The sequence below is a fragment of the Notolabrus celidotus genome, chromosome 9, assembly GCF_009762535.1.
Source record: "Notolabrus celidotus isolate fNotCel1 chromosome 9, fNotCel1.pri, whole genome shotgun sequence".
In the NCBI taxonomy this organism is placed as follows: domain Eukaryota; kingdom Metazoa; phylum Chordata; class Actinopteri; order Labriformes; family Labridae; genus Notolabrus; species Notolabrus celidotus.
In genome coordinates, this window is record NC_048280.1 from 25,006,783 (window position 1) to 25,028,561 (window position 21,779).

The following is a 21,779-nucleotide window of genomic DNA, read 5'->3' on the forward strand; positions in this document are numbered from 1 at the left end:
CAACAAAGTGAAGCAGGGATACTTTCAGATGGATTACCCCATCAGTTGTCCTATCTGAGCCCTTTTTTTAGAGCTTATACGTGTTGAATAACAATACGGCTGAAAAGCAGATAAACAATATTTCATGTTTTTAAAATTAGACTCAGGGAGCTTTCGCAGTTTGCTTGATCATAGGTATCGACCAGTGAAGGAGAACAGGTTGATGAGAGGACAGTATTTGGTTCATGTGACCTTATGCACTGGTGGCGCAGTGTTGGTGTCTGCTAATGAGCCAGCAAAATTTTGGTCACACATCACAGAGAGACATGTGTTTGGACACAGGCTTCATTAATAAAGCAGAGGGCAAGGTGTATCCTCTGTTATAGTCAGTAATAGGTACAATGAAAATGGCACCATGCACATTCAAAATCTCTGCATACTGAAAGGGCTTTTTTGATGGGTTTCTCCTGGAATGGAGGAGACCTCAGGTTGTATGTGGGAGATAAATGCACTTCACATTTATGCATAGTAGATTGCACTACAGATGCATGTTAAAGTGGCCACACAGGGGAAAAAATACATACAATGTTATAATCCCCTCGAAAAACAAAGATCTACTTGTATCCAAGGTTGATTAAAGAGATAATGTCTTGGACAGGCTTGGATCTGTTCAAGATGAGAGAACATACAGTGCAGCATAATGCAGCATGATTCATATAGCATGCAGGAAAAAACAATAGAGGAATATGAGAACAGATGATTTCAGGGTTTTTATCCCTCCAGAGAGCTGCAGCACAGCCTTAAACTACAACAATATGCCTTGCAGTCAAGGTCGCTGAGTGCACAAATGGTCGCTTGGGACTCGCTCACTGCCAACAGGTACTTTAAAAGCAACAAGAACATGTTATTGATGCCGCAAGCACAATCTAATAATTATAGGTATAAGCTGTATTTTGATCACACTTGAAAGTAGTGATGTATTTCTAGAAATGTATCCTTAAGTGCACAGCTCTGCCAGGAAGCTGGAATCACGATGATCAACTGTGTGCAGATTTCTGAATTTTACCAGCAGGAGAGTCTATATTTGTCCATGTGACAGTCCAATTTTCCACCTACTAGCTGAGAAGTGTAAAAATTACAACTGGAAAAAGGTAGAAAAAAAGAACACATACCAGCAGTGCTTAAACTGTTTATATCAGGAGGATAGTCTGAAAATGATATGTTTTGTGTGTTTTGTCCATTTACACGTGAGGAGTGAGATGAAGGTATCACAAACAATTGCAGGTGAATTTGATTGATGATGGAAATCAGAGGAACTTCTTTGTTTAATTTCTTATTTGTTTCACTTTTCCATCAAGCTGACTCTGCCAACACCTGTATTTTCTGTTTAGTGATATGCACATGCAGGGGTGGGAAATTAATATGTGCATGATGTACAAGATTGCATCTCTGGCTAAAAACAGCCTCCAGAGGAAGTTTGTCTGTAGGATATACTGTATCTCATCTCTCATTGCAACCATATAAATAAAAAAATCTGCAGCCTAGACAGAATAAATCTTATGAGAACACCGTGTGAATATAAAACTGGCCTGATGGAGCAAGGCAGGAAATGAATTTCCACACCGAGATGAATCTTGACACCAGTGTCACTGATGTTACTTATAATATTGTTACCTGATCAATTCTCGGCTGAATGGTTCAATAGTGCCCTCTTTTGGTGAGAAAGCAGCGGTGCAAATCAACATTCGGAAAAAAGTCAATTCATATGAAGTGGATTCGACAGTATAGATTTAATACAGTTCCTTTAAATCGACTTAAATCTGTCATTTAGTTTGAATTATCATTTTTAGCTTTGTTACCTGTTTCTTTTAGAATTGATTAGAAAGTTATTTTACTTGTTTTTAAAGCTCTTAACAGCCTTGCTCCTCCATACATCACTGATCCCCTGTCATTTTATGTTCCAGCCTGATTACTGAGGTCCTCGAATGCTTCCCTTTTAAATGTTCCTCGTGTGTCTCACACAAGCACCGGCCGGAGAGCTTTCATGTTTTCTGCCCCTAAACTGTGGGACTCTCTTCCTTTGTGAATTAAAGATTTCTGTGTGTTTTTAAAAGTAAACTTAAACTTACCTTTTTAATCTAGCTTTTACTTTGGAGTCATTTATTTTTATCCCTGGATTGCATTATTATTTTTATTATTTTGTACTATTATTTGAATCATTATTATTTGAATCATTATTATTGGAATCATTATTATTTGAATCATTTCTTTAACATATATTTATCTTAATTTCTTGTATTCATCTGATCTTGTTAACACTACCTTATTTTTTAACTTTTCTTTCCACTATTACTTATTTGATTAATTTTACTGTATTGATTTTATTTTATTTTGAAGTATTTTATTTATAATCATGCTATTTACAATTTTACCATTGCTGTCGTTTTCTGTTATTCTGTGAAGCACTTTGGGCTGCATGTTTTTATGTATGAAAGGTGCTATATGATGAGTTGAGAAATCAAATGAAAAAGGGTTAGTCGTTGTGCGCAGGCGCAGTGTGTACCCAGACCAAAACACGGAAGCTCCTCTGTAGATGACAACACCTTGCTGTAATCTCAGCTCACACTCTTTCAGGTAGAAATAGGGATCTTAAAACTCCTCTGGTGTAACATTTTAGTTGATTTTGTGTGCGAATTGTTTGTGAATCATCTGCAGCGTCGATACTGCTTCTGTATCCGACTTCTTTCTCATTGTAGCCCTGAAAACAAACTGTAACGACACCAATCAGAGAAAGAAGATGCCAGCTCGTAGCGTTGTGTCCAACGGGACCCCCAACAGCAAAGTGAGGTACTCCAGGTTAGCCAGTGATGATGACGGCTACATCGATTTACAGGTAAGAGGAATCCCAAAACAAACCCTACACATGACTAGAGTTTGTCAAATCACTTATCTATGTTAAGAAGAGAGGGTCTTAATTAGAGAGGAATAAAACCAAACTTAATCAGTGCTATGAAGGTGTAGTGCAACTCACAAGTTGTGTAGTTTTTCTTCACTATATTATGTGATTTTTTTGTATCAATAATGTTGTGTCCGTAGTTCAACCTGAAGGAAATAGTTAAATAAGTAAGTAAGTAAATGTTATTTAGTGTAGCACCTTTCATAGAATAAAATCACAAAGTGCTTCACAGGAAAAATATTCAAATAAAAATTAAATCACAAAACATTAAAATGAAATCATAAAACAGTAAAAGAAACAGACAATAGCATAATTAAAACATTAGTCTGTACAAGGTGAGTCAAAGGCCTGTTTAAATAAATGTGTCTTTAAGAGGTGAGGTAGGGGTGGAGCAGGTCGGCGATATATTCAGGAGCCTGACCATGCAGAGCTCTATACACAAAAACAAGAACCTTAAAATGAATCCTAAATTTAACTGGAAGCCAATGTAGGGAATGTTAACATGCACCTACAGTTTTATGAGGGCATTTCTGCACTTCCTGCATTATATGACGTCATCCAACAGTAAGTTTTGACCAAGTGATGGAACTAGTGAAGAGGCATTCCTTCAATATTAATAAAAAGCTAAACATCACTGGGACTTTTAACTATTTGTGTCACTCTGCCCCAGTCTGGTGTTGTGAATACAGCTTATTGACACTACAACAGACAGTGTTTCTCTAGATTATTTTAGCTGCTGCCTCAGAATCACAAAACAACTGCATGATGAATTTAAACTTACAGATAAATATATGTAATACATAACTAGCCTGTGGATCCCAGGCTTGCTTGGCAACAGTCCAGTTTATTTATGGATAGGCAACAAAATATTGTCATTTTTTAAATATTATTTATTTGTCCTGTGATTTGCTAATTTTGTAACTGTGGTTTTAAAGTAATGTCACACTTAAGGTTGGGATGTTGGACGAGATTTCAGCACTGCCTTGTGCCGATGACAAAATTACAGCAGCGCTTTTATCCAGTATAATAGCACCCCCTTTCATGTGATATTACTAATATATAATGAACTAACAGGATGACCAGTGATTTAACATGACAAGGAAATACTTGTGTGAAATAGACTTTAAAATTAAAGTTGATATTCTACAATAAAGCTACAAATGCAGACATTTCCAAGTGCCCAGAATGGGTCACCTCTAAACACCCAACATTTCCCACAATGTTATTCAGTGTGGGCCTTTTGTTTGTGTTAAAGACCACCACTTTCAACTCCACAGTCCCAGTTTGAACTTTTTTGCTTTTTGTTATTAAAAGTTGTTCACAAGCTGAATATGTCATAACCCTAGTTACATCATCATGGTCATTGTCCCATACTTGAAACAGAATATCCTCCACAACAACAGAAGAGGGTTTATACAAGGGTTTTATAGCCATAATTGCACTCCACATGAATATTGTCATAGGATTACCCTTCAAATCTACACCACCAACTAGGAATGCATAGTTATGCATAAGCAACACCTGCACTTTTTTTTGCATTCACAACCTTACATGTTAGTTTCTTGGCTTTGATAATCAGTTTCTTTGTCATGACCTTACGTTTCTCCAAGAAGTCAGACTAATTTTGGTGGCTACATTTCAATACGTAGCTGGGAAAACAAGCATTGCAATAGAAAGCCTGCTGTGACAGAGAAAAGGGTTTCTAATTAAATATTTCTCCTCCTCTGCAGTTCAAAAGGCCCCCACCCAAAGTCCCGTACAAAGCCATAGCACTGGCCACAGTCCTCTTCGTAATCGGCTCTCTTTTAATCATCATCGGCGCCCTTCTCCTGGCTGGATACTTTGGAGTCACTGTAAGTTATTACAGTATTTCACAGTATGTGAACTTCATTAAATTAATGTCATACTGAGATATTGTCTCTATTTCAGCACTCAGACCGAACTCTGCCTGTCCTTATCATCGGGATCTTGGTCTTCCTACCTGGATTTTACCATCTACGAATAGCTTACTATGCATCAAAGGGCTACCACGGCTACTCCTATGACGACATCCCAGACTTTGATGACTGACAGCTGCAGACTTTCTGTACTCACACAAGAAAATATGTATCTGCTTATTCCAATGTACAAGCACTGATTACTTAAAGATCTGGTTAAACAGATTCTGTGAATTACCTTTCTTCAGATCGAGAGGATTTTCATGTTACTGTCCCAGGGTCACAGTTAATGCCTAGGTAGATGATGCCTGCCTGCTGAAGTCAATTTAATACCAGACTTTATTTTTATTTTTGTGTTATGTATATTTGCTTTGATAGCATGGTAAATTAATTAAAGTGTAATTTTATGAGTCTGTTTTATTTGAATGCTATTTTCATTGTTTAGAAGTACTCAGACCTCAAACTTGATTTGGCTGATAGCAACCATTAAAAAAAAGCTTATTAATAGTGTGTCCACATTATGATCAATACACTGTTTAACACTGATGCATTAGCCCTCCAGTTAATTCTCCCTCACTGTTCAGTGGTTCTTTCGCTGAGGACTTTATGTGATTAATTCCAATCCTTTGATCTCCATATGGTGCACCTTGCCTGCGAGAGTAAACATTGTCAAACAAGGAAGCACTCACGCAATTAAGATGTGACATCATGTTAACCTGCGTCAAAAGCATTCTTATGCTTATCTGTGACATCAAATTGTCAATTACCCCAGTGTGCAAGTGAAAGGTAAGGCTTTCAACTTCATTTTGCTTGTAGGACAATGGTAAACACTGCCAAAGCTGCTGTTCCCAAATAGCTGTGAAAGTGGATGTTTCCAGGTTCTACTTTTGCATTTTATTTATGTTGCTACCAAATGTGTCTGCTCCATCAGCCACAAAATAACTCATATTGGTAATTTCAAATATACTACAAAATGTCAGCAGTTTTTTTTTAAGGAGTGTCGTTTCAGGAACTTATAAGAACCCACTCTTACAGTCATAAAACCCTTGAAGAAGACAAACACTGACCATAAGGTTCCTGATGTCTACATTTTTGTTGCCTCAGCAATTAACCACCAAACATTGCAATACTTTTTATATCTTGGCAATGTGTGCTATTTGATTACCCTTTGTTTTATAGATGCAGTCAGTACAGCTTTATATCAGTTAAGTGTAACACTGTTCATGCTGAGCAAGATATACACAGAGAAAAAAAAAATCTTACTACTGTTCCAGTGATATTCCAGTAATTGTGCCATGTTTGGCAAAGGTAGAGACAATATAATTTTATTACTATGCTTGTTAACTACAAGCATTAAAGACAACATCAGTGTCAGCCAATCATATATTACTTAGGCAAAATTCGACTGAACTAGATACCTATTTCTGTCACCAAATACCAAATACATCATCGAGGACCCTTTTTTAAATTCAGATGATCAACACCCCCTGGTGGTCACACAGACTGTGGCTTTGGATTGGCTGTTTTAAACTATAACAGATCAGAGCAACATGTCCCCCTGCCTCAGTGTCCAGCCGACCACACCCCCAGCAGTTCTGACATTTAAGCACATTTATGCATATTTGACAAACTTTCTGCTCGTAACAGGACAAGGAAAAAGTCACTTTTAGGTAAGATATTGACAGTAAAGTAACATTAAACTCTCTCTCTGCTTTTTTTCTTTAAAAAAAACCCTGAATAACTTTAAGCTAAATGTATGTAACTTCATGGTGTGTGATCAAAATTATACAGAAAATGAAAAATACCCAAATATATATATATATATGATTTCTGGTAGATTGACTGCAAAAAATGTACTTTTAACAGGAGTGCACCATATCAATCGAGTAATTACTGGCTGTGAATGTTTTTTTTAATTTAGCATTAGCTTAATGTTATCCAAGCTAAGTGTAGCTAAGTAGGGCTGAAAGTTGCATTAAAAACGTTAAAAAAGGTGAGAAAAAAAGAGTTTTTGTCAGTGCCAATGAATGCATAATACAGATATTGAAACGTTAATGAAGAGAATAATTGCTTGCTCGTGCTAACTTGGTCTTGGTTCGTTTTTTAACGGAAAGCTAATTAATGGTGGGTAAATTTGGCACTATTAACTGTATTAACCCTCCTGTTATGTTGCGGATCAAATTGACCCTTTTTAAAAAAAAATTAGGCAATATATGCCTTTCAAACCAGCTAAATGCAGCTTAAAAATCTTGGCAGCATGTGACAGAAGAGGAGTCATGTTAATTTCTCAACATCACTTCATAAAAAATAAAATAAACAAAAATCTGTCATGTAAAACTATATTGTATGTATATTTAGGGCTTTCCAATGTACATTAAAACAATTAATTTTAATGAAAAACGAGTGAGTTTTCCTCATTGAACCATGATCTGTGAGAATTAAAGAACACAAATTCACCAAATCTTGATTTAAATGGTTAGTAATGGAGTTAAAAATTAGATAAAAAAAAAATGTGTATTGGAATTTTTTGTGGTTCTGACACTTTTGGATAATTGAATATGCCCCGGGTCAAATTGACCCAGAAACATTATTGCTGGTCCAGAGAAACGAACATAACAGGAGGGTTAATTGAGCATTTAAACTGCTTTCTAGTAGTGGGACTATTGAAAGAAAAATTTTAATTTATATGCAAGTGGGCGAGTTATTTCTTCTCAGTGTGTTTTTTCCCCAATATATTGTTAATATTGTGACAATGTGTCCTTGTCATTAGAGCATGGTTATAATACCGATAACCTTATATTCTCTGGTCCACAAAGGGGAAATATTGTTTTAATCAATACTAAATTATTTTGAATTGTCAATGCTTTTTAAGAGGATTGTGAAAGAGGTGATAGAGAGGGTCGTAGGATAGATATTTGACATACTGTAAAAAATACGTTCAGGCTTTTTTCTGGCACAATGTGTTTCTGTCGCACACCCACTGGCAGCTGTACCACACGGCAAGACAAATATTCCTCCTTTAGGTGTGAGTTTGCCTTTTGTTATGATCCTGAAGTCTTTCCCACGAAAAGGCGCTTTTGTGTGAGGAGCTGAAGTACCAGCAGCATCAATCCACACAGAGGAAGGCGGAATATTAACGGAAATGATCATTTAACCTTCAAAGTAAAAGCCTTTTATTTGGAGGGCGTTCGAAGCTTCAAACCCACTCCCCTTGCACAAACACGTCTCTGAACAAAGTGATATTTCTTTGTCTTTTTCTGACTAGAAATGTGATATTCTTATAATGTGCTGCAATACACAGTCTGTCCATGTTGAAAAGCCTCTGAGGCTCGAAATAAAGTGTGTCATGGATCTTAAATAGACTTGGCAGGAGAAGAAGCATAGGTGCAATAATAACATAAGTACTGTAGGTCTTCTCTGAATGAGTTTTACCAGGAACCTGATACTGGGTCACATAACTGTAATGCAACAATCATTGACTTTTAATGTGATAATAATGTAATTTAATCAATAGCTATTATTAATACACTTGTGTTGCAAACATTTATTTGATATGGTTATAAAAATTTGAAAGGCCCACCACAGTTTCATAATGCCCAATGACATCTAAAACTTAAACAGCTTTTTTAACCTATTGGTTAAAATGTAAAGACTTTGCAGGCACCATGATAAAGAACAGAAAACCTGCTATTTTTCACATCTTTAAAACAGATGCAAAAAGAGTCAGAAGCAAGGGCAATGCTCTTTGATAAATGATGGAAACAACTGAAGGTTATGTATATATCCTGGTATTTTTTTAAGTGGGCAGTAGCTTGAGCTCCTTTATATACTGAACCTTTAACAACAGGCTCTCATTGCGCAGGACTTTATTTTGAAGGTGTAACCGGAAGTGTGAGGTGTGTATGTCCCGTGTTTTTACAGTGGTAGAAACAGCGCCTGTAGTAGGGGGTGGAGGGAATGATAATATGGTAGGAGGGACACGGAGAGAGTATCAACAACAGGGCTTGAGCCAAACGTGCAGTGTGCTCCTTTTCTGATGAAACTTGGACCCGTCCGGTGATAAATGAGCGATGCGTCGAGCGAGATCATCCACTGCGTAATGATGAAGTTAATGAAGTTAAAGTCCTTATGATCAAACATACTTCTGGCAAGTTTGGACTGAGACCTTTGCGGACTTAAAAGCAAAGGCGTGCAAAGTTTAAAAGGACTTTAAATGGGCTGATGTCGGACTCGTGAAGGTGGCCTGGGTTGATGGATTTTATTGAGTTTTGAGTCTAAAAATGGATTTATAGGAGCGCTTTTTTTTATCGATCCCTGCGCAGACTGGAAAAAAAATGTGATCCATTAGTTCAATCTAAATCTTTTTTTTCTTTCTTCTTTATAAAAGACGCCTCTTTTTTAAGTCTCCTTAAGGGAAGGGACGGCTACACTTGCTCCGCATCTTGAGTCTAAAAGAAGAGCATCCATGGATTGACAGATTACACCCTCAGCTTCAAGTGAAAAGTGCCTCGAGCAAGGTAAGGAGCTGGGCAAAGAGAGCCAAAGCATCCTCTCTATTGGATCAACAGTATAATTCTCCATGACATTGGTGTAGTTTCCCTGCAAAATGCACCGCAACTGTAGTAAGGTGCGCTGTGATATGGCGCCTTTGTTTATGTTTAGTGTATCAGGTTTTCTCCTCTCGTAATCTGGCAGATTTTTCCCCCTAAAACCCCACTGAATAGGTTTAATACCCAGTAATGACCCAAAAGTGAACCCTGTACTGGGATTAAAATAGTGAGAACAATAGTCAGTTTGAATTGTGCGTTTTATTTATTTATTTATTTATTTATTTACTGATCTATATGTGTTTTATTTGAACCATTCAGGGCTCCCTCCCCTCAGCTGGTATCAGACTCACTGAGTCAGACAAAAGATGCACCTGTTTTTTCTTTTATAGGACGTCTGGTGATATGGAGGACTGAGCATTAAATTCACTGCAGGGGTGCAGAGATAAAGAGCTTGTGGCTTGGTGTCTGTTTTAAATGTATCAGACTGTGTTTTTGCCTGCTGCTCCACATGGTGCAATGTTCTGGGCAGAACTTAATTTGAGCTATTTTGGCAGAGGCACTGTTGTGCTTTTCACATGATACACTCTCCTTAGCCCTAGCCGAGTGCTTTGCTTTCTTTGTTTTTGTTGTGCCTCTTAATACTACTTGGTGAAATGAGGTGCACAGAGGCAAACATCACTCCTGATGCCTGTAATCCCTTGTCGCAGGGCTGTAAGACTGTATAGGGACACTGCTTACTTTCATAAATTTAAGCTTCCTTCGTTAATCAGCTTGTTGGTTTTAGTCGTCTTTGACATTTAAGAGAAAAAGATGTTAATGTGCTATGTGTTCTCACATTGAACCATAAAAAAATGGACACTTCCAGTCTGGTACTCACGGCAGTCACTAATTTGTAAATCAGTTTCTGCGTCTGCTTTTGAATTATTTACAAGGTGACGGCTATATTCAAGAAGCATATTTGCATTTTATTTTCCCATTGTAACGGTCTGTGAGGAATGTCAGCTCAGGTTTCATTTACACAGTGATGTTGAACATATTTTAATACCAAGGAAGCCTCTACACTTCACCAGTACTGCGCCATATAAATCACAGTGTGGGAAACTGTGCTTTGTAGGCAGACTGTCAGGCAGGAGGAATTGATTGTATTGAGCAACAAATTATTCATGAGTAGAAAGTGGTTACTCCAAATGGATGTGTTGTCAGTGGTTAAGGTAGTCTGTCAGCCTGTAGGAAATGCACATCAGTGACACAGTGTTTTACCAAAAAATGTAAGAAAAACACAAGAGAGAGTAAGAGCAAAGAGGCATTTGAAAACAGAGCTTTGTGTCATTGGAAACAGTGACTAATGAAGTTTGAAGGTCATGAAGTGTATCCTAAATGGTCACTATTGTGTTCTTCATGTCTGGTTAGTCTGGTGGCGTTTCTCAAAGCACCTTGTACATCTGGGCAGTAACAGATGGAGTAAAGAAATGAGAACCCTACACAAGAACAGTCCAGTAACATGCTTTTTATAGCTCTTAGGTGTGTTACCTTCTAGCTTTTAACCCCCAGTTGCTCTCCCTCTGGGGTAAGGGATAGGCTCTCGTGTCTTGAAAGTAGCTTTATAGGACTGACCTGCGACTGAGGGGCCGGGCCAGGGCCAGGGCAGGACAACGACGCAGTACTTACAACCAGGATGTTAGCTGCTTTGCTCTCAGAGGACTAAAGCCACTCCCTACCCCCCAGAGACAGACACATAAAGACACATCATCGGGTGGGACACAAAATCGTGAAAGAAGCCCTGTCCGAATTTTTCTGTTTGAGTAAATTCAAAACATTTCTCACACATCAATGCTGTTAAACCCAGGGGCACCATGTGTTACTGTAGGTTACCACCCATCACTGTGTTAATCCATATACAGTAGGCTTTCCCCATCACGAGACTAGGGCTCTGCTCCCGTGCCCAGCGTGTGCCATGCAGTTAATTTCCTCTAGCTGAAGTCGATGTCAATAGTGATACTGAATTGGGTTGCTGCACCAGGATCCAAATCTATGAATTGATCGCTGTGCTGTGGAACCAGTTGAGGTTGAATTGACGGTTGTTATGGTTGGATTAGCGATGTTTCCTATGTCTGTGTGAGATCGCTCTTTTGACCTGAGAAAGTTTATGCAGGAGTAACACCTGTGGTTCCTGCCACGGGCTGTTTTGCTCTTAGTCTACGGCCTGTGTCAGGATTAACACGGATTACTAACAGAGTAATGCTGCTTCTTATCAGGCCTGTATCTGTCGCTAACATCACTTTGGGTGCTGCTTAGGTACTGAGGGATAACAGACACTCTCAAACTCTTAAGGTCAGAAGTGCATGGGGAAACCCATTTTGAATTATACCTTTACTCTGGTAATCCATCAGTTTACACCTCCTTATCAATGAATGTAGAAGGTGCATATGGATAATGATAGTGTATAAATAAACTTGAAATCAGCTTGCATTGAATCAGGAACACATCTCACCATCTAAACACTGAAAAAACACAGTTTTGCTAATTATCCGATGAAATCTGATTTCTCTGGAGGGTAATAGAGATTTCCACTTCAGGAGAATGATGGTTTAACTTTTAATTATTCTGATGAAATTGTTACCAACATTGTCTACATAGTTAAAGGTATTGTTGTGCTGTGGGGATGAGAAATGAGTGAATGCACTACAGGCATTTGATTCAAGATTCAAGACTCAAGTTTCTTTATTGTCATTATGCAGGCATCACAAAATTTTGCAGACTCCCGGCAAGGCACATAAATAAAAACACACATAAATAAGTATGTAAAAGTAAAAAAAAACACCCTTAGAATAGAATAAAAATATTTACAAACAAAATTGGACTGTTGTCTGTAGTCTCCAAAACATTCAGACACGTTCTTGCTCCACAGCAAAGAAACCAATCGTGTTTCCTCCACAGATGTTTGTGTATGCTAGGCAAACACGAGAATCCATTTTTTTATGTGACTTGATTCACTGGTGATTGATGACTACACATCCTGATGAGTGAGTGTCCTTGATTCGCCTGACCAATTTGAACCCTAATTTGATTACACTATTAACACTCGGAGCAGAAGGGCAGGATTAGTCTGGGGTGTTACAAACCTACTGTCCAGAAGGCTAAGTCATGACTACTTCTAAAGCAATTTGTGTCATTGAAATCCAGCAAAAAGTTGGAGCAGTCAGCAGCGCTCGCAAGAGCAGTCCTGTGCGGAGTCAGGAATTTACGGCGTGATTGTCTACTTATCCACGATAGGCTTTCTCTGAACTCAGTAATTGAAGGCTTCATTCTGAAGTCATTTTGGGTTTTCACGTCGTTAAATACTCGAGTGAGGAGCTTTCCTTTATCTTTGAAAATCACATCCTAATAACTTCATTGTCAAATTGTCACTCAAATCCTGTCAGTCTGACACGCTGACAAGCTTCTTCCTCCACTTCAAGAGAGGCATAGATGTAATTTGATACGTTCTGTAGCAGCGCTGACTGTTAGTGTGTTAGCGTGCAGCTTTCAAACAGTTGATAATTATATCAACTTTCCCTTTGATACCCTTGTGAGGAGATTAGCATAGTAAGAGTAAACCCTCTCTTGTGGACAAGTCTGTATGAAGCATCCTTTAAAGATGAATGGGGGCTGTAATCCACACTTCTTTTCCCTTGAAGTAAAGGATGATATGTAAAACACAACTGCTTTGAGATCCACACAGGTTATTATTGGATTAGATGAGTCAGATAAAAAGCTAAAGCTGGTCCACTACTTACCTGTTTTGAGACTTGTAATAGACTCCATGTTCTGGGATCTTCTTCTGCCCCCTCTCTATGTACATGTCAATTAAATGGCCCTTGCTCTGCTCTGCTGCCTGAGGAAATAACCTGGTTGTCTTCTATCTTCCCCTGCACCTGCAGACATAACCCCCCTCCAGGTTTCATCTGTAATATGTCGGCTCAGTGTGTCTGTCTGTATGTTCCCACAAGCCAGTCATCATGCTGCAGAGCAGGCAGGAGCAAAGACAGAATTTTTCATGTCCCGAGGTTGTCAAAAGTTACTTGAGGTCTAGATACGAACCAGAATTTCAGATGCATGGGTGGATCTGCTCATTACTTTTGCTGTCTTGTCATTGAAATGACTGCTAGGACTGCAGCCGTGATGATGAAGTCATGTGCAATACTTAATCATTTTTCTACAAGAAGGAGGTGGGACACAATCCTTTTACTGAATATATTTACTACTGTGTGTTTTTGTCTGGCATGCATTTTAAGATGAAGCCCTGTTCATTCTGACTCCCCTACTGAGCGAGTAATGTTTGCTCAGTTGGAGTAATCCTTCCCTCATTATGAACACTGGGCTGAAATGATTCTGTCATGCAAAAAACACCTACCTCCGCCCTACAGGCCCTTCAGGCCCTACATCCCTCCCCTCTTTATCAGTTTTTACTGTAAACATAACCAACTTCATTGTTTTTGTCCCACATCTCCATATTTCCTGTTTTAGAAAGGTTCTGCACAAAAGTAAAAGCAGACCTCCAGCAGCAAGAGTCAACCCTGTGTTGGTTGAATGCATCTTTCTGCTGCTCTGTTAGAAGCTGTTAGTTTACTCAAGTGCAAACATGACTGCTAAGAAACCATCAAGTGGACGTCATGTGTTCCTCGTAGACTGTGGGTTTCTGCAGGACATCTGTGGTTGTATTAGCAGCTAATATCCAACACCTACATGCTTTCTAAGAATAGCCTCCTTCTCATATTACTTTAAATGAACTTAGAGTAATAAGCTAGTATTAGCCCCACTGACTTAAGGAGAGGGAGCTCATTCTTCTATTATGTTTCAAGGGCAACAACTTAAAATTGTGCCGCCAATCCAATTTGAAGGTGGATGGTGTCATGACATTCAGCTGCTCTTCGTTCAGACGATGAAGTGAGATCTTGTTTGTGCGACTTTTTACAGATAAAAGTCAGTGGCCTACTGCTGCGCTTGCATGTCCTAAGAGTCAGATGAGCTGCGTTTAATACTGTCAGCTGCTTGTAACTCCTACTGTAGCGCACAGAGTTAATTTCAGTTTGATTAGAAGACTTCTTCGAATGGTGGTCTATTTACGGCAGTGCGGTTCCTTTTTAAAACACTGTTAATAGGATAACATCTGGAGTCGGGGTCACACAGACTTCAATATCGCTCGTGTCACCTGTCGATCGCTGTTGGCCTATTTAGCTCGAGCTGGGCTAATCACAAACATCAGGTTAATCTGCACATATACCCAGAGCCTTAAACAGGTCTTCCCTATAGACACACAAATACACACACACAGTAACACACACAGACTTTAGTCTCAGAGCGCGCGCACACGACACAATCCCATGCTCTACTGTTACTTGTTGGAATAGCTTATTTGCTTTAATCCAGCCGCAGCTCAGACATGCAATTTTCCACAGGATTTAGTGTTTTCAAAGAATACAGTTATTTATTAACCAAGAAGCATCTGGAATGCAGTGTAGTTGTTGGATTATGAGATAATGTTAACTTGAGGGATTACATTTGTCTAAGGGAGGATGTGAGGGACGCCCCTGCCCGGCTGCAAAACTCTGAATGGTGAAATAGTAGTAGTAGTGCTCTGTTGATGGGATGTGCGGTCCTCTCTTTCAGGTCGGGCGATGTGTGAAGGAGTGTGACGGACGGCCATGGGACTGGAGAGACGGTGGCTCCAGGCTGTCACCACTGCTATAGCCATCTGTCTGCTAAGTGAGTATGCTAATGCAAATATGGATCCATTGCATACATTAACATCTCCCACAATTCATCTGACAGTGAATGCTAACATGGTTTTTCTCAATATCATGTCATGAAGCTGTTTATTATTATGTTTTATTCTGTTGACAAACTGTTGATTCACAGGAAGAATTCATATCATCAAAATGTTGATGGCATTCCCTCCAGATTAGATTAGTCATTTAAGTAGCTGTTACTTTAAGATTTGGGTGTTTGTATTTTTTTCTTGTAACTTGTTGAACAGACAAAATCGAAGAGAGGAGCTTTCTCAAATATGTGACACTGATGCAGATTTTTCATTCAACATGTGTAAATCGGGTTTCATCTGCATGTTTGCAGATTAACTGGAATGAAAATCTGCTTTGTTGGATCACATTTAGATGATCATGATGATAATATTGCCTCACAATATGTCTCTGTGTGTCTGTAGCCTTTGAATACTTACTTTTAATTATACTCACTGAATTTAGACTGTATTACAAATCCACTGACACTTTTTAATCCATAAATTAGGTGTAGATTATGAGTTTGTCAAATAATGCTTTAATCAGTATAAGTTTTGGGTGATAAGTGAAAGTTTCCCTGTCTTAATTTTACTTTTTTTTTTAGCTTTATTTTTAAAGCAATTGAAAAAACTTCAAAGTTGTGTCACTAAGCAGACTTTTACAATCTGCATACAATGTTACTGGAAAGAAAAATAACAGCACTGCTTTGAATCCTCTTTTTTCTGTCATATGTTAAATTAACACAAATTTGCTTTATTGTAAAACTTTCTTTTACTTTTGAACAGCCACTTGTTTTCTCCATTTCTCTCGGCACTGTGTTGCACAGCTTCACAAAAAGTTATTGTTTACTTCTGTCAACAAGACCTACAGTATGGCGCTTGCTACGGTTAGGCTTTCCAAACCAGTTGGCATATGTTGCCCTTTAGATGCCCGCATGCAAGCCTAAGTGACACCATGCTGAATCTGGCACAGCTCCCGTTGCCTTACATTAGAGAGAAAGTAAAAGAGGAGGGGCTACAGCAAAGAGATGAGTGGACCAAAGAGAATGAGGCCAAAATCCAAGTTAAATAATATCTCTGGGTGTGGATTTAGATCAATCTGGGATTTGTGCTACCCCCAACCCGAGGCACGCTTCACTGTGTGCGTGCATGTGTTTGGAAGAGGGGGTGGTGGGATTGATTGAGCTGGTCCGCCAACCATGTGTGTACCCCAGGGGGTGGTGGGAGGTCGGCTGGAGAGAGCGCAGAGGGTCCTGCTGTCCTGCATCAGAGTATCACCACAACCCCCCCACCCTTCTGAGATTAAAGTAATCGGCGGGCCAGATGAGAAGCAGAGCAAACACTGGCACCCAGTTGCAAACACACTCACGTGAACACATGGCAGCGAGTGAGAGAGAGGAGAGAGGAGAGCCTGCTCCAGGTGTCACTAATGGGATTGATGAGTGTTTGCAGGCTTTACAGCTATACGATCTTGCCGCCAAATGGCACACGATTGTTTTACATGCCCTCTGATGGCCCAGGTTGTATCAGGAATCCCTCTGGGGTTGTCAGTCGCTTGTAAATCCAGTTCAACATAAGCCTTCGTGATTGGTTGTTTCTTTTCCACAACATTTTACAACAACTTATTGATTTCTCAACAACTTCTTGCCTGTTTGGTCGTGCTGCCTGTGTATTTCCAAAGACATTGCTTCTAATATTTCATGAACTCAGCGTGTAGAACTATCCTCACAGGAATGAATGACCGTTAGAATTCCAATGAGGTTAATCCGGCCTCTCTGGCAGCAATAACTCTTTCAAAAGGCCCATACTTCTCCAGCCCTTATAAAGCATGATTTATGTGTTTATTTACATTTTTACACTTTACAGCCTTCTGTGCTATCTGCAAATGTCCAAAGCCAATCCCATGCTTTATCTTGGTGGTATGTTGTCTTTGCAGGTGTGTCTCAAGGCGGGGCATCGTTGGTCCGGGCCAGAGAGGGGGGCTCTGCAGAGCTGGGCTGCAGTCTCACTCCTACAGCCAAAGAAGCCACCACCCCAAACCTCTTTCCTCTGCATGTGGTGGAGTGGGTGCGCCTCGGCTTCAATGTTCCCATCCTCATCAAATTTGGAGTGTATGCTCCTCGTGTTCACCCAAACTACAAGGGTAAGAGTTATTCAGATGTGCTCAATCACACACCCTCAACAGAACACTGACTGACTGGTATCTACGTGGCTGTAGGTCCTTTCCCTTGAAGCAGAGAGAATATTTTCCATTGTTGTAGCAGTTTTTGCACACAGACCTTCATGTCAGCTTTAAAACGTTTCTCAGGAGACTCTGGAGTTACTATAATGGCAGTTTGTTTCTGAAAGTACTCAAGAGGCTGACCACTAGGTGACAGATTTCTCTAATTATGGTTCAGTAGGTTTTAGAAAGAGGAGGGGAGGTGTATATGTGGCAACATTTCTCTTTTACCACAAGTTACTTGTATCTGTCGTGTGTGGGAAAAGGTAGGCGTAAAGAGGTTACACCTGTATTTATGAAGACTTGGGGAGGGGAAGTTTGGATGAAAGCATATGCCAAATAGGTAATCCGTCTAAACCACAACCCCTGTAATTACTGCTGCTGTTCAGTCTGTGTGTTTCCAGACTGAGGCTGCAGTGCAAGCAGAAGGGGAAGGGGCGAGTATGGATGTGTTTTAATGGAGCCAGTTAAAGGGGGTTGGGGTAGCGGAGCTATAAGAAGGGGGGTACCAGTAACGCTGTGCATCGAGGGATTAGGAGTGTAGGTGGGCGGGGGTCTCGGTGGCCTGATGACAGTGTTTTATTAGTATGCTGAGGGGTGACCCAGTAAGGGGAGATTGTTGTGCTAGAAGGAGCATGGATGAAGCATTGGGAATAATGGGAGTTTTCTTGCTGGAGCCCTATAATCCCATCATTGTCTAGCAGAGGACAAAAGACAAAGAGGGGTATCACAACCTCCCTTTGCTTTGCCAAGGCTAACAGGACCACTAGGACACCCAAAATCCCATACTGTCCCAACTAGGTCAGTGAAATAGGCAGGGAGCAGTAAAAGCCCCACTGTGTTTGTCGCGTTAGCACTTATTTTAACAGGAGGTTAAATCACTGGTGTAAAAGCATGTTTCTAGCATCGAGTCCACCCAGGAACCACATTTGTGGTCTCTTGTGGCTCTGAACTTCAAAAGGACTGCCTCTACCAGATGATTGTGCTACATGTGTTTGGCATGTTGACCCTCTTGTAGACCGTTAACTATTTCATTGTTTCGGGGCAGTCATCTGATGCACAAGCAGTCATAATGAAGTAAACAACATAGCAGAGAGTGAAAACACGGGTAGAACACTGTTGTGGATGTCCTCATATTTTGCCGTCCCAAACCCTTGTGTGTACTTGTCTGGTGTGGGCTTTACCCCTGTCTGCCTCAGATCCTCATATCTCCCCTCCCACTGGAGGCAGATGGCAGTATGTGAAGCGTGTCAGCACTGTAGGTCTAATGTATTCTGCCCTCAAATTAAATGTCGGGGGATTTCAGGTTTAACCACAAGACAGTGAAGTAGAAGACCATTTCCTGATCTTTGTCCTGGCTTGCCTGAGATCAGGAACAAGGGAGCAGTGATGATATCTGTGCTGTTGTTCAAAGCCTGGGTGGGTTTGTAGCAGAGAGCCTGCCTCTAATAAAGCTAAGTGATCCGTCAGACTTCAATCTGCATTATTAAATCAAAGTGTTTTCCTGTCCTTCCTTTCGTGGGCTCATTGTACTTCAAAAGCTGCACATTTAAGTAGGCTAAAATAAAACATAAAATGCATTCCCAAATGCTGTCTGCCCTTGGTCTGCTGCTTCGTCTCAGGCTCACTGATGCTATTTTCCATTTTTAGAAACTGAGATGAAAGAATCAAAGCCAGTGATATCTTGGAGGACTATTTCAGTCATCCATTAAACCAACATTTTTTGATACGATATCAGGTGTATTTGAGATTGCACTCTGTATTTGAGGAGTGTCATGGCCACAGATCGTCCTTCTGTCGACCCCCATAGACACCAGCCTGTCTAGGTCTCTGAGAGCTTCTCTCGTCTGCTTAAAGAGATTCAGGAAGGTATTAGTGCCCCTCATCCCTCTTCCTCTCTGTTTCACACCCAGCATGCCCTGCAGGGCCGAACATTAGTCGACTCACAACAAAGAGGAAACAGCCGAATAAACTCTGACTGACACTCTAGTATAGTCTCTTTGAGGTGTATTTGTTGAGACAATATGTTCAAGTCTTGTGGTGTCAGGATGGTTTACTGTTGCAGAGCCAGATCAAATGTCTCCAGTGTGCTGGAGTAAATCAGTAGAGACTGTGAGCGGGGGACTCCGACCTGAGGTTAGAACCACAATGGGCAAACCCCTCCGATCCCAGCAGGCCTCCACCCTGCTTGCAGTGTGACCTCTGAACACTAGAGAAATTAAGGTTTGCATTTGTCCCACACATGCACAAGTCACACACACACACACACACAAAACTGCACAAACCTGAACTTTCTAACCCTCCTACTTGCAGACTTCAGTGGAACTTAATATTGAACGAGTACGCTTCGGCAAACATGCCTCTGTTTGATGAATACGAAAGCAGAAAATGGCGAAGCTCAAAGGTGAAACTGATCACCTTTACTAACCAGTTTTTCCACAACAACTAGACCTGGATGAACTATGGACAAACAATGACACAATGAAAGGTGAATAGATGGCTGCCACAACTTAGGAATGGCATGTTTGCCAGCTTAGGTCAATTAGGCATTACAAAATCTCTTACCTGATGTGTTAGGTGTGAATCTGCAAGAGATCAGAGTCAGTACTGTGTCTGTTCTACTGTGGAAATGTCCAGTTGCTTCCTCTGTGAATGCTGCTGTGGGATGAATTAAACATGAGTTGAGCTAGGTTTCATGTTTTATCAACATTTTAGTATTTTGAATAGTTTAGCACCTTGATTTTTACTAATGATGGGGATTATTCTTTGAGAAGCAAGGCATTCCTCTTGTTGGTTTCTCTCGTTAAGGAACTAAAGTGAATTTTCAGCAACTAGCAATGATTAACATCAGTGTTATCTCTGTCTGAACAGCAAACAAAGATGAGGATCTGTGCTGGAAAAACTGTTCTGAAACCTATTCAATATTTTAAGAACATTGATATTAATACCCGGCTCTGTGATCACGTATGAGAGCTTACTCCTGTGTAGTGAAACTTGCACATGAGCTGCGCACGCTTTCTGGTGCAGGGGTTAACAGAGCCGGACAGAGCGAGAGGGACAGAGTTAACTGTAATCTATTCCACGACAAAGAGCTATTCATAAGAGGGTTAAACTGATTAGGGAGACAGGAGGATTGAAGAGAGAAATTTGGGGGAGTGGGAGGGGTGAGCTGTCAGAGCTGGGGGGCCGGTCCCAGACTTATGATTGTATTCAAATCAAAACACATCCCACAATGCACCTCTGCCCCGACTCTCTTATGCACATACGGATGGACAAAGAAAAGCAGTGCTGATGCTTCTCCAAACAGAATAATCTGTCTTCCTCCATAGTTCCCCATGCTATTGTATCACATGTTGTCCACTGTGTATAACCCTTGTACTGCTATGTCAGTGAGAAGTAATGTGAACGTCTAATGCAAAGATCACATGTTGATATCATTCCTTTTGAACAACTAAAGGCCTGTCCAAGACCTTCGGTGGCTAAAAATAAAGAAATATAATGTAACAGCACTACAAGAAGAAAGCTGTGTATCATAAATGCTGACTGAAAAATAACCCAGTAGATAAGCTTCAGCTGTTCTCAGCTCAAATGCAATTGTTTCACTTTCAGAAAACCTTAATCAATCTTGTCTTTAAAAAAAGAATAGGAGATCAGAAACCGTGAGACAAGGCCGGCTCCTGGCCAGCAGCTCTGAGAGCTGAGTTATTCCTAACCTGCCACCCACTGGGCGAGAGCCTGACTCCCGCTAATATGAAGAGGGTGCGTCTTAGTGGTTCACACAGCACCCATGGATTAGCGTTTCCATTTATTACCCTTGGCTGCACTGTGGTCCAACCTGTTGGAAACAAGGGCTCATTTTAAGATGGACTAGAGGCTGTCATGTGATAGCTGCTCGAGAAAAAACAGTGAGGAGGAGGAGGAGGTGGAGGAGGGGGGAAGGACATGAGAGAGGAGCAGCAGCTATTGTTTCAGCCATTCTCCCTGTCCACCAAAGAGTCTAATGATGTTTGTCTCAGGAGGAAGACTTTGTGCTAATGTAGAACCAGGGGGAGTGATAAATGTGTCTGTGGGGGAGTTTCGGAGCAGAGAGGCCAGAAAGGTCAAGCTCTCATTGCGTTTCAGAGGATTATCAATGCACACAATTCAAGTAACCTCAGCGTAACCTCTGTCTCAGTTCTCCTTTGAAGAGGTTCCCCTTTATAAATATAGAAACCTTTTTTAATAACACTGTTGATCTGTTGATCTGTTGATCTGTTGATCTGTTGATCTGTTGATCAGTTGATCATGTCTTATGTTCAATCGTTGCGATATCTGCTTTTTAACTGTGCATCAGAGAGAACAACAACAATTTTTGTCAACA

The 21,779-nt window shown here is 40.3% G+C and overlaps 2 protein-coding genes across 4 annotated transcripts in view; both read left to right on the forward strand.

The window, feature by feature from the left end:
- The first annotated feature begins 2,483 nt into the window (after positions 1 to 2,483).
- Positions 2,484 to 5,282, forward strand: tmem230b (transmembrane protein 230b). The gene is made up of 4 exons (XM_034692027.1): positions 2,484 to 2,613; positions 2,736 to 2,872; positions 4,666 to 4,788; positions 4,865 to 5,282. The coding sequence occupies exons 2-4, from the start codon at positions 2,777 to 2,779 to the stop codon at positions 5,003 to 5,005; spliced, it is 360 nt and encodes a 119-aa protein (XP_034547918.1). The 5' UTR covers positions 2,484 to 2,613; positions 2,736 to 2,776; the 3' UTR covers positions 5,006 to 5,282.
- Positions 5,283 to 6,427: 1,145 nt separating this feature from the next.
- igsf9b (immunoglobulin superfamily, member 9b) overlaps positions 6,428 to 21,779 on the forward strand; it is a 32,928-nt gene continuing 17,576 nt past the window's right edge. The window contains exons 1-4 of one of the 3 annotated variants that reach the window (XM_034692891.1): positions 6,428 to 6,542; positions 9,260 to 9,389; positions 15,072 to 15,167; positions 17,135 to 17,341. In XM_034692891.1, the coding sequence (XP_034548782.1) occupies positions 15,107 to 15,167; positions 17,135 to 17,341 (268 nt within the window). In that variant the 5' untranslated portion in view covers positions 6,428 to 6,542; positions 9,260 to 9,389; positions 15,072 to 15,106. The remainder of the gene's footprint in view (positions 6,543 to 9,259; positions 9,390 to 15,071; positions 15,168 to 17,134; positions 17,342 to 21,779) is intronic. The other 2 variants (XM_034692892.1, XM_034692893.1) reach the window with 2 other exon arrangements.